This window comes from Varanus komodoensis, unplaced genomic scaffold (genome assembly GCF_004798865.1).
Source record: "Varanus komodoensis strain SLA01 unplaced genomic scaffold, ASM479886v1 scaffold2, whole genome shotgun sequence".
NCBI lineage: Eukaryota > Metazoa > Chordata > Lepidosauria > Squamata > Varanidae > Varanus > Varanus komodoensis.
The window spans coordinates 36,079,012-36,092,588 of NW_025335568.1; the positions used below are offsets into that span (position 1 = coordinate 36,079,012).

The 13,577-nt window shown below is 38.2% G+C and overlaps 1 protein-coding gene across 3 annotated transcripts in view; it reads left to right on the forward strand.

Moving 5' to 3' along the window:
- Positions 1-204: 204 nt before the first annotated feature.
- ANKRD10 (ankyrin repeat domain 10) overlaps positions 205-13,577 on the forward strand; it is a 33,213-nt gene continuing 19,840 nt past the window's right edge. Inside the window, exons 1-3 of one of the 3 annotated variants that reach the window (XM_044428268.1) lie at positions 205-500; positions 8,955-9,107; positions 10,456-10,547. In XM_044428268.1, the coding sequence (XP_044284203.1) occupies positions 300-500; positions 8,955-9,107; positions 10,456-10,547 (446 nt within the window). In that variant the 5' untranslated portion in view covers positions 205-299. Of the gene's footprint in view, positions 501-564; positions 4,960-5,435; positions 7,100-8,954; positions 9,108-10,455; positions 10,548-13,577 lie in introns of those variants that run through there. The other 2 variants (XM_044428270.1, XM_044428269.1) reach the window with 2 other exon arrangements.

Consider the following 13,577-nt stretch of genomic DNA (forward strand, 5'->3'; position numbering starts at 1 on the left):
CGGACTCAAGCTCGGCCAGCAACCGAGAGCGGCCGCTCGAGCGCCTTTTTGGAAATCTTTTCGGCCCGCCTCCAGCGCCACGCCCAGGGACCGGCCAGCCGCATTCCCGGCTCGGGCCTGGCGGAGCGCTCGCCGCCCCGCCCCTCGCGGGGGCGGAGTCTCGTCAGCCCCGCCCCGGTTTCTTTGTGTTCGGCAGCTGAGGCGGCGTGGAGGCAGTTGGGAGCTTCGAGCTCGACTGGGAAACGGTCGTTTTCCCTGGAGCGCCGTCTGATCTCCGTCCGGCATTCCGTGCTGCCGCCATGTCGCTGGGATCCGGCCCGGAGGCAGGCTTTTCCAGCGAAGAGCTGCTGAGCCTGCGCTTCCCGCTGCACCGCGCCTGCCGCGACGGCGACTTGTCGGTGTTGTGCGCTCTGCTCCAGGGCGCGTCCCGCGAAACCTTGGCAGCCGAGGATTCCTTCTACGGGTGGACGCCCATCCACTGGGCCGCTCATTTTGGAAAGGTACTGGGAGGGGGAGGGGGAAGCATCGCGCGCCACCTCCCGCGCGGGGAAGTCCGCTGACTAGGCGAGACGGCGCAGCTCATTGGCTGCGGGGCGCGAGCCGCTGCAGCCCTCTTGATTCGCGCGGGTCGTTGGAGCGGCGCTTCGATCTTCTGCTTCGAGTCATTCGTGGATAGCAACGGCGGGCGGCCGGGCGGGCGCGCTCGCCGCCGCCGCCATCTTAGAGCGTTTATCCCGCCTTATTCGCACAGGGGTCTTGGGGTGGGGGAGAAGGAGGCCGCGTCGACCCCCTGCATCTATTCTATACGGCAAAGAAAGTCGCCTCGCTTGTTACCTTTCTTCAGCAAGTTTTTCGGATAAAGTTTCGGGGGCGGGGCGCTATGGTTGAATAGGATAAGAGGGAACCGTTAAAATGTCAACCACCGTGGCGGGTTTATTACTAGATGTGTTGCTTACGGTATCCTTTTTTTGTTTTGTTTATAAACATTTGTTTTAGTCAGCTTGCGTTGTCTGGTTTGCTGGTCCCGTTTCCCAATTAGCAAAGGTTCAAAATGACGAGGAGATCCAGGGTTGTATCGCAGATGCCTCCTGTTCTAGGAGTAACCACGAAGGAGCAATGGAAGTATTCCCGGATGAAGTGGAATTCAAACTTGGCCCATCCATGGATGGGCTTAGTTCAGGTTATACCAGTATATAGCTTCGAGATGCTCCCACTTAATTCCAAAACATCCTAACGCTCATGCGCGATATTTCCATTTCTTGGGATTTTTTGCGGGTGTGGGAGTAGCAGAGTCAAAATGTAGAGTATATGCGCACTTTTTATCTTTTAGACCAGCCTTCTCCAATCTGGTTGTAATCAGACATATGGTGGGTACCAGTTTCGGGGTATTCCAGTCTTTCCACTGACATTCCTGTGAACACACTGAAGAGTCTAAGAATACACTTAAGAGGATAAGATCACTGTATGATGAATTTGCTGTCTAGGTAGTAAGAGAATGATGTGTAAACAGGAGTGTCCCTATTCAGCCATTCTGGAACAGGAGCCTGGTTCTGCTGTTTGAGTTTTGTAGAGGAGTTGTTATCCTTCTGAAACCTTCCTTTGCTGTCCTGTGTAATACTACAGTAAGCCTGCCTGTTTGAGCACTTGGTGGACTGAGGGTGTACATTCCTTCCCCCTTAATTCCAAGATACATTAAGCTATTAAAACCTCAACTAGGTATTCCTGTTTTCTCACTCCCTCCTGCCATCCCTTGACCAATACCATGGATTGGAAGTTTACCTACAGAAAACAGTGGCAAAATTTAGAATTTTAAAAGAGCTTTCATTGGGTCATACTGTGTCCAGGCTCTTAGAAAACAAAACATAGCAGGAAAGACAGGAATGAATTTGGAGATGAACCCTCTGGGCAGTAAGATGCATTACTCTCTTGTTTCTATGCTCAGTGTTCTTTAGCTGTGGCTGTAGAATGGCCTCTCCTGTAGCTTGGGGCAAGGTATACTACATAATGGGTTTCAGAATGACCTATTTCTTTTTTCTTCCCCAAGAGATGGTGTTCAGGAACCTTCTATCAGTTGGTGGAGATTGAATGTATGAATATTAATCTAATTTTTAAATGCATAGGTACTGTGTCAGTCAGTGACTAGTAGAGAGAACATGGCCCCACCCACTGTTCTTTTCTTTTGAAAGGGTCATTTTTCAACCTAGGTAGTGGGTGGGGGTGATCTTGAGTTAATTAGTAAAGACTTACCTTTTCACATACTATTTTTGGTTGTGACTTAGAGTTTTTGAAACAACCATCTGTTTGACATTCAACCCCCCTGTATGCACTTGTAGGCAGTTCATTATTTTGATCTGTTAATGGCAACAGTATTAAGTGCTGGAAGAAACCATGCTCAAATAACAAGGTGGCCTCTGCCTTGTATTTAGCAACAATAAATCTTTCAGGGAAAAGTCCTTTGATAGTGAATCACAGTTAAAGTAATAAGTATTTGTTCAACCACTTTTTTCTGCATGTACCATATGGAACCTATCTTTTTTCTTTTAGTTCAATTACTTGCAAGAAGCTTTATATCAACTTAAAACTCAATTGCTGCTTAACATTTACACAATATTTAATAGTGCTTCTGTATTTGAAGGGCAGGTTTTATTTACTGATTAGTTTTGCCTCTGTCTTGCAAAGACTTAGCAACTTTTGGTATTAATTGCTTATTACTTTCTTTTACAGAAGTAGTTCACTGTAATTTTGAGTTTGGCTTGCCAATTACATTTTGGTTCCCATTATGTTAATAGAAAATCCATTCCCTCAAGCATATTTCTGTCATGTTTTAATTTTAAGCTTATATAACTTGTCCAAGCATGAATTGAAAATGCATGATGCACTATGCTTGCTGAAATTAAGTGATACTACTAAGAATCTCAAGCATGCCACCTTTATTTGCTTTGTACCCTACCTTTCTGCCAAGAAAACTGGCACTCAAGGCAAACCATGTGCATAAATAAAACCTGTTTGTTTAATAATTAAAACACACACATTAGAATAAAAAAGCTTCACATTCAAAAGAAAAAGAGCACTAGACATACGAAACAGTATTCCACTTACAGTGTAATTCTAAGCACATTAACGCAGAAGTAAGCCCAATGAATTCAGTGGGATTTACTCTCAGACTGGATATAGGGTTGTTGTCTGAATTATTGCTTTTTGTTAGTCTCATTAGCTATAATCACATAACTTAAGGATACTGAAATTTGCAATGCTTAGTAAGCCAAATGTGACCCAAGCAACAATCTGTTTATATTTGATTGAACTTTTGATACCATAATGTAGTCATTTTAGATGTTTTTCATACTTGAATAGAGTGCTTACAAATAATTTCTCACATACATTGTGCAAACTGTTTTGAAAATATGCTAATCAAATGTATATAAATGTTTTTAATAAATAATAAATATATACTCTCTTGTCAGGTAAGCAAGTGCAGACAACTTCATAAGCTGACAGTTTGCCAAATTCCTATCCATGAACTATTGCTGCTCATGTTTCCTTTCTTCTACTCATAATGTTTGCTGATCCCTCATTCTGTCATCATCCTTAGCTTTGCCAAAAAGATGAAACCCCAGGATATTATTAGGACAGAGGAAATAAACAGTATGCAGCACTCTTAGCCTTTAAGACCAGCATGCCAAGAAGTTCTTTGTGATTGTATTTGCAATCTAATTCTGTCAATTGGCAACGAGGTCAGTTGCATTCCAAAGCAAAATGTGCCTACAATTTTTATATTTAAGAGGATGGAAATAAAATTATTATCTTTTGTTAGATGGAGATTTGTGTATTTTTGTTAAATTGCTTTCTTAAATCTAGAGTGAATAAAAACAGTTTTCAACCGGTCTTCTTTGTTTTTTAATGGCTTTTTATGCATTGTTCAATTAGCAACAGCTCTCAGAACAGTATGTACATTAAAACAGTCTAAAAACAAAATATACACTATATCACAGCTACCAACAATAACATAGAAACAGCAGGTCAGAAGGGGTCTCCTGGGCCATCTAGTCCGACCCCAGGCTCCAGCTCACAACATTACTAACCATAAATAGTAATAATGTATAATACTATAATAAAACCAAATTATGCTGTGCCAATAGGATAAAAAGCAGTTTAAAATGCAGTACCATTTAACAAAATGCCAGGAAAATAAAAAGGTTTCATCCTGGTACCAAAATAAGTAAGGGATCAGTGCCAGGTGCACCTCCCTGGCAAGTTTATAAGCTTATACATTTCCGTTTCTAAAAATAATTTTGAATAAAGGTAAATCTTATTACAACCCTATTACAAACAAGACTACATTTACAATTTTTAAACTATTAACCCAAATCAGCAAGATAAGATATAATGGAGTCAAACTTCAATCAAAAGATTGTGAAACAATGACTAGTTGAAGAGAAATCTGCACTTTGTGATCAAAGAAAGTTTCAGGGAGGTGGCAGAGTGGAACTAAGCTGCTTATGGTTAAAACAGGAACATTCTTAAAGAGGTAAGGTGCACTACAGCAGTTTCCTAGATTGGATTCAAGTCATACCATACTGTGTTTTGTGGGAGTCGATCCTCTTGAGTGATCTCGTAGTAGTTTCAGTTCTGTAACTGCTCATAACAATTATGGTTGTTTATAATTTCAGCATTCCCCTTTTAAGGAAACGTATTACCTGTTCATTAGCTAGTAGGGATTTTTTTTTTTTTTTGCTGTGCAGGAAAGACCTGTGCAGTATTTACATGAATGGCTTGATTGCATGCATACAAAAATCTGCTAATTTTTACATCAAAAAGAATACTCGGCATAAAAGCTTGGTGGATCTCCACTTCCCTTGCCTAATATAAAGTAGAAGTGGCGCCTGCCAGCAAGCCAGTGATCCACAATGCTGAAGTCTAAAACATCCAGAAATCTATTGCTGCCCAGCTGTCATAAAGGTGCTATATAACTGGAAACAAATGTGTTTCTGTCTGAGATATATCTTGATTTAAACTTGATTAAAATTAGTTTGTTATTTTGATGATATAACATGGTTTATTTTGAAGAAGCATTGTGTAAAAGCTAAATATTACTCTACTGTCCACCCTTCTCCTATAACTCCCTTTGCATTGCTTCAGTTTATGTATAATGCAAACTTCTCCAACTTGGTGTCCTCAAAATATGTTGAACTACAACTCTTATCCCCATCTAGTGATTTATTTATTTATTTGGAAGTCTCATATGCCACCCCATTCGCAAAAGCCTTGGGGCGGCTTCCAACACAACCAAATAAATACATAAAAAACTGGAAACATCCTGGCATAAATATAAAAATAAATAAAATCAGCAATTAAAATAATGTTTAAATAACTTTAAATATTTAAATTAAATATTTAAATAAATGGCCTGGCGCTGAAAAGCAAATAACGACGGCGCCAGGCGGACCTCTCTGGGGAGCGCATTCCATAAGTTGGGCGCCACCGCAGAGAAGACCCTCTGGGTATTCACCCTCCTAATATCTTTCACAGAGGGTTGGCAGAGATGGGCATCTGTCACCAATCTCAAGGGGCAGGAGGGCGGATATGGACTGATACGATGCTGATTAAAGAATGGTGGGAGTTGTAGTCCAGCACATTTGCAGATACCATCTTGCTGAATGCTAGAATAGGGTAATAATGGAAGCTTGTATGTTATATTGTACTATCAACTGCAGCGAATGAATGATACCAACCTGTTGGAAAGGTTGTACCATGGAGAATACAGAATTGGTTTGCTGTCTAGAATTGGCGAAGTGATACATTGCATTTAATGCACAATTGTATGCAAGTTTAAACAGAAAAAGAACTAAAATTCCCAGTTGACCTAAGTGAGAATTTGTATTACCTGAGGTAAAAGACATTCACCCTCTTTTTTCCCTCTACATTCCTTAAGGAACCTAGGCACAGCAAACTGGTAGACAGCTCCATCTCTGGACAACTACAAATTAGGGTTTCTAGAAGTTACCATGTTGTAGTCACAGATGCACAGCAGACAGTTAGGCCAGTCTAAATGAACAAACAAAATTGATAGAGAATTGCCCTAAGACTACAGCTTCTTGATTTTCAACCTCCATAATAATACAAGCAATGTGAAAACAGAATGTTATATTTCCATGAACTGAATTCAAAGTTAATCATTTATTCCCAGTGGCATGTAATAGCTGATAAACGTAGTAGAGGGGTATGGGAAAGAGAAGGTCTAATATACTTAAATAGACATGGTTGGTATTAAATATTTTGTTTAATCTTTTAAACTGCTTTTCTATTAGGCAAAAACCAGTGTATAAAAGAAGTTCAATTTTTAAACTACTAGAGAACATATAAATCTATAAACATTGCTAAGGTTTAAATATATCAAAATACAGTACTATCTTTGACAGCCAATCATTCTAATATGTGATGTCTTGGTGTGAACTATAATTTGAAATGTTCTTCAATATTTTTTCTCTATGTTTTGTTTTTGTTTGCTTTAATCCTTAAATAATCCTTTAACGCAAGAGTGGAGAACTTGTCACCCTACATAGGTTGGCAGACTACAACTCCTGTCGGGACTAACTAGAATAGCCACTGGTGAGGGATTATGGAAGACCACATATTTGACATCACGGCCGTAAAAGGAGTAAGAATTAGTTTGGCTATGGCCAAAAACAAACACATCTCTTTAGGCTAGCTGGATATAAAATGCATTTTAGCACTTCCAGGTAAAGTTAAATAATTGGTAAATGGGCCACAAAATGTTTCAATGTCCCCATGGAAACTTCATTTATGTTCAGAGTTCCTCATTGTCTTTTATGAACTAAATCTGAGGGTGGGGGCACAGAAATACTGTGCTTGGTTCACTGCTATTTGGATTACTCTTGCAGAACATATGACCAGGAATGAAGTTTTTTTTTAAAGCCTCCCTTGTATCTCTAGTAATCATGCAGTTTTTGGCAGTTGGAATTTTGGAATGTTGGCTGGACTGTCCTGAAATATTAAGGGGAAAAAATGGAATGAATCGATCCCAACTTCTGTGTCACAATAGGCTGTAGACAAAGGATCCGTGCCTTGCTTGGAGAAGGCAAGTGTTACTGATTGGGCAGCATACCTAAGAATGCAGTTCATAAAACCAGGATACTTCAGAAGCCTGGTTTTTTGTTGTGTGCAGATAGACCCAATGTGTTCAGTATAATTTAGTATGATAGTGCATGGGGGGTTGGCTTTTGAAGTAGATATGTTGTTACTGTAATATACAGATATGTATTAACTAATCTGAACATCTGAAACTGTAAGATTCTATTAGAGTAGTATGTCCACATGTAACAGCTGGTAAACATAGTGGAGGGTTGAGTGTTATCCAACACTCATAGTGACACTTCAGTGGGAGATGTCAGGTTCCTCTCACTTGTCTTTTGTTTGCTGTAAGTCAAACGTGTGGGCAACAGCTGAATGTTAAGTGGGATAAAGCAGGTTTAGTAGCTGGATGGTAAAGGGTTTGGAGGACTTTAGAATTTGAATACTGAGGTTCATAAAGAAGTCTAAAGGGTAAGCCATAAAACTATTGTGTTTCAGGCTGTGAACTTTCAAATTACATGATACAAGTCCAAACATAATGAAACTAGGCTTGCATGAGTTTCCAATATAGACAGTTCCCACTTTCCATTCTTCATTTGCAAGTGTGTGAGGGGAGATAAAAAGACAAGTGAAGTTCCTGTGGGGGAAAATGGCATCTGGAGGTATTCTTCCATTTTTCAAAAATTAGAATTCTGGGGAACCCTAACTCCTGTGAAGTATTTTCTATGTTCAGAATGAATGAAATGTTTTATGACAAGACAAATACGTAATAGGAATATTTTTATGCAAGATACGTGTAGTTGCAAAGAATGATTCTTTGTGCATGCTGTAACATACAGTACTCAACTGCATGATGCACTTCAGCACACTTAAGAGCCAGTGTGGTGTAGTGGTTAAGAGTGTGGGACTGGGGCTCGGACGATCTGGGTTCTAGTCCCCGCTCAGCCATGGAGCCAATTGGGTGACTTTGGGCCAGGCACAGACTCTCAGCCCAGTCTACCTCTCAGGGTTGTTGTGATTGTAATATTGAGAACAGGAGAAGGAGAATTATGTAAGTCACTTTGAGTTCTTTGTAAGAACGAAGCAGGATATAAATCTAATAATAAACCATTTTCAAAAAAGGAGCAAATACAGCATTCATTGTTACTTGCTACCTTCTGGTGATTTCTGATCTAAATTAGAGATATTTGAAGCAAGTATCATTCATCTGCTGCCCTTTTGAACTGGTATTTCATATTGGTTGACTGTTTCTTACCTCAGATTATTGTGACACAGATACCCTGCTAGAAAATGAAAGCATTTCTACCTCAGGCTGCACTCTATGCTCTCATACTTGTAAGTAAATAATCAAGCTCCACTGAACAGAATTGGGTTTCTAAGTAAACAAGCACAAGTTTGTAATTATGCCAGATAGTATAGGTTTATATGCTTGCTTGGTTATACAAGTTGCTTCTTGTTAAAGCAGTAAAATAAGATTGGGTTTGATCAAATATTGCATACATTTCTTCCAATACCTCTGGTCTTTCTTACATCTTAACTATTAATATTAGTCCATTCTAATTGTAAACCAGAACAGTAATCAACCACAATTATCAGAGTTCAGACATACTGAAGAAACTGTGACTAGTTCAAAATTGTTAATTCTCACCTTGTATGTGGAGGAGGATGGAAAGGAGGAATGTGCAAGCCTGACATTTATTCTTACAATGACAAACCATGACATTTCTATACATCTGAACTAGGTTATTGAATGACTTTCTAGTGAGCCATCATTGGCCAAGAATACTAGTACTTGAAGCTGATATATGTAATATTTGGTTAATTAAACATGTTCCCCCATCTCTTCTTGTTTTCTTTTAAAGCTGGACTGCTTAATGCAGTTAGTAAGAGTGGGAGCTTCTGTAAATGCCTGTACAACACGATTTGCCCAAACACCAGCCCATATCGCTGCTTTTGGAGGACATCCTCAGTGTCTCATCTGGTTAATTCAGTCGGGAGCTAACATAAACAAACAGGTATCAGCTTTGAATTTTTTTCTTTTAAAAAGCTTAGTTGTATAGATGTTAGCAAATAACAGTGCTATAGTTATTAAACTGCCTTAATGCTTGGGATTTGGGGGATGGTAATTAAGGCATATATTAAGGATCTCTTCCTATTTAAAACACTGAAATCTGAGTAGAATATATGTATTTGTTTAGTCAACTTATTCCCAGTATTATAATAGCATTGAATTAACTAATATACCTGAAGTGGAAGGAAAGAATATTGCCTTATACAGAAGTTATAAAATTGCTTGACTGTCCATTCTGATTGTCAAAGTGCTACCTCTTCAAATCCCAGGTTTCCTGTAGTGGTAGTTCCATATTTATTATTCATACCATAACTGCTAGTCCAGATTGATTGCATTCAGACTTTACACTCGTGTGAGGTGGCCTCTTCTGGTCCCAGGCTGGTTCCAGACTCGGCGGGGCGGGGGGTGGGGGGGAATGGGACACAGAAGGAAACAGAGTTGTTAGCTGATGGCAAAGATGCCTTCTCCCATTTTCTGAAACTTAGCTGAAACCACCAATCAGCAGGGGACCCTGAGTCACTTATTTGCATATAGGCTTCATCCCTGCCCTTGAATCCCAAAAAGGCTGCTGCTTATCCATGACCGTTTAGCAGATCTGCTTGTAGGTCTGCTGCCATAAAATATATGCTCTAAATCACTGCCTGAGATTGCTGTTGATTCATCTGGTTTTAGTCTAGTTCTTATAAATGCAGCAAGGAATGCTGGTATGTACATACCCACATCTACATTAAACACCATAAAATATACCAGGTGACTAATGTAAAGACCTGATCAAAGGCAGCCAATTAATATTTCCATTTTGCAAGTAAGAAGTGCTAAGGCTAAGACAGAATGATCACTGAAGGCAAGCTTTAATAGAACTGTGCATAGGATTACTGTTTATTAATGGATCTACCTTATGAAAATAAACTAAATGATTAGTTATGCTTAAACAGAATACTGCAAAGTGTCACCACAAGAAATAGAAAACAAGAATGCTGGTATAAGGAATGGGTGAGCAGAGGAAATGACATTTAGTGAATGCAAATTCAATCTGTATTTGCATGCTAAAATGGGAGAGGGTATATAGTCTCAGTTGATGGTGGGTGACATATAGCCAAGAACCCTTGGTGTTTCACTGCAAATCATCCATGGTGGTTTATGATCAATGTCCTTCCCGCCCTTGGCCAATTATTGTGATTATGTCTCTTTACTAATGCTTTCTGTCATTACACATCTGCTGTTATCAGTCCAAAAGTCCTTAATTCATGTCATACATAGTTGGTATTAACTTGTTATATTTTCCCCTCTAGGATTATGTTGGTGAAACTCCTATTCACAAAGCAGCCCGTTCTGGTAGTATGGAGTCTATAAGTGCTCTTGTGGCTCATGGAGCTCAAATAGAGTAAGTGAGGCTTGGGGATATTTTTTGTAGTTGTATGTCTAGTTAACTAACATAGAGAAGTAAACACAGATATTAACTAAAAAAAGAAAGCAGAACAGTGAGCAACTTACTGAGACATGTTGAATTCTATTAAGTGCTTTAACATGTCCTGTAATATTAAGCATTTTCAGTGTAATCATATTTATGATTACTCATAAGTAAGTCCTATTGTATTTGATTGGATTTACTATCATATAAGTGTACATGAAAGTGAAGCCTAACATGATGTCAGTGTTTATACATGAAACACTGAATGTATTTTAGTTAATAGCATTAATTCCACTTTTGAAAATAAACTATAAATTTTTTGATAACTTATAGCTTTCTTTATGACATCATCTAGTTAACTTGTCAGAATAGGATTTTAGGCATGCATGCTTAGTAGTTTTTGGTAGTTCTGTTCTGTTCTTGTATTTTAACTTTTTTCTTTAAAGGTTTTATGTCCTACAAAATACCCAGAAAAATCTCACAAACAATGACAACATACCGCATGGACAAATTGGATGCACTTTTCACTAGAACTGTTGAGTATAAGCTATATGGCTTATAGTAATATAAATGACATTAGCATTTTCTCTTGCAGCTAGTTTTATTATTTAAATAGTGTTTTATATCTTGATCTGAAGTATAAACTTTCTTTTAGTGTAGTTGACTGCTTGTTTAACCCTTTGGTTTCCATTTAATGAATCGGCTAATATTGAAACTCAACAGAGTTAAACCCTCTTATATCTTTTTAAGGTATTCAACAAATGGTCTTGCTTTTTAAAATAAATCTATCTTCAGTTTAATTATTCTCATAAATTTTTTAGACTTGGTATATATGGGTCTTACCTGAAACCTGGTAAGTTGCCACTCACCCCTTAGCCATACCTTTTACGACCTGCAATGTTCAGCTACAGTTTTCAAACATGGTTGCCTAAAATGAAGCCATACCACATTTAGAGGGCAAAAAGTATCTCAAATTGAGAACTTGTAATTAATCAGAAACATCAAGAAGAATATAGAATTAACCAGTGAAGATACATTGTTTGAACTAAGGCATAGGAACTGCAATAAAATAACCAAAGGGCAAGCAAGAAAAGGTAACAGAAGGAATTGTGAGTAAGTAAGTAGTTTAACTAGCCTCGAAACAGGTAGGAGGATAGTGGAGGTGTTGCTGTTCCTGTTTGTGATATTAGGCATATAAGAGAAATAAGCCATTCTTTTTTGGAAAATCAAAGCAAGCAAATTAGTTTGGTGAAGTATTTTGTGCTGGAAGGTGATACGTGTTGTAGTGTTAGTTTTAAAGGATGAATGTATTACTAGAGAACTGCTGCAAGTTGGCATTTAGAAAAATTTTTAATGACATTGTTCCAAGTGTGTGATAATTCACACACTTGTCACTTCCTTATTTAAATAAAGGGCTCTGAACAGAGTTACAACTAGAAAGTGGCAGGTAATTCTTGAAGGTTATGAGCATTTCAGGGCTCAGCTCCAGTTTTCAAACCTAGGCAAACAATCCTTGTTAGGATATGAGGGTTGTGTGGTTAGTTCTGATTGTCAAATCTGGAGGCTTAAAATGAGAATGCCCTCATTAGTCATCTGTGATAATTGACTGTTTAGGCATCCACTTTGAAAACTGTTGCTCATAAGTTGGTCATTTTGCACTAGCCAGTAAACAGCCAAGTGTGAACAGTAAAGCACTTTGGCAGTGCTGTATCTTAATCCAAATGCTGTTTTTGGAATTGAAAGTAAATGCTGACTAGGCAAACACTAGAAAGATTGAGAGTAGCTTTTATAAAAGCAATATACAAGTGTTGCATATTATGTCATTTGAATCCTTTAACTGAATTTGATCTTGAATGTTCTATAGAGGCTGGTTTTTTTTCCAAAGACTAAAATATTATTGACATTTTTAGCTTGCAAAGTAAATTTTCAACATCTTTGTAGAATTACTATGATTATTGTAGGCCAGCATATAAATCTGGCATATTGGAAACATTAATTAAAATGGGGTAATCCATGTACACTCCTCTGAGCTCCTTAAAGGAACATATATCCAAGCCTTCATTCCCTTTTTATGCTGAAAAATCTTGTAATGTTAAATAACAAAATATTTTATAATCAAAATAATGTTTTTAAAATGAACATTTTGATTTTGTATCATTTTATGTAGCACTAATAACTTGTTACTAGTTTAATTGGAGATGAAAGGCCCTTATCTTGTGCTAATGACTTTTAAACTTTGAATCTATTCCTATAAAAAGAATGACCTAGCAATTCTGAAATAAGGGGATTAAAGTCATTTAATCTAAAATGCTGTATTGCTTTCCCTAATGCTGCAATTACCGTATTTTTCGCTCTATAAGACACACCTGACCATAAGACTCACCTAGTTTTTAGAGGAGGAAAACAAGAAAAAAAATATTCTGAATCATGGTTTACTAAACTATTTAATAAACTATAACAGAATACAGTAATACTGTATTTCAACCTTGTAAATTGAACAGCAGTCAACAGTGGCATTAAGAACCATCATTACTGTCATTAACAAAAGAGAGACTTTAAAGTTCGAGTACTCTTCTAGTTTTCGTTGAACCCATAGAACTCATCATCGCTAGAGTCAGAATTTATGAAGCTCTGTTGCTCACAATCACTGACATCACTTTCTTAGTAGTGGAATTATTGAAGGAATCCAGTCTACACCAGTTATACAAGAGCTGCTGCAGACAATTCAATAACAAATATTAAAAAGCCAGTAATGTCCACGCTGCCCTACTAGTAAATAATAGAAAAAAACTTCTGACAAAACATGAGATATTGTACGGTAAATCAAACACACAGCGGACTAAGTAGCCTTTGAAGAATAAACTTCATACACGAAGATAATGCTGTTGAAATACCCACTGATCCTAAAAAAAAATGTGTCTGATCAGCTAACAGATAACTGATCCATGGAAAGCTTCCTGATAATCACAGGCACATTCCCCATCACTTCCCCATGGGCTTCAT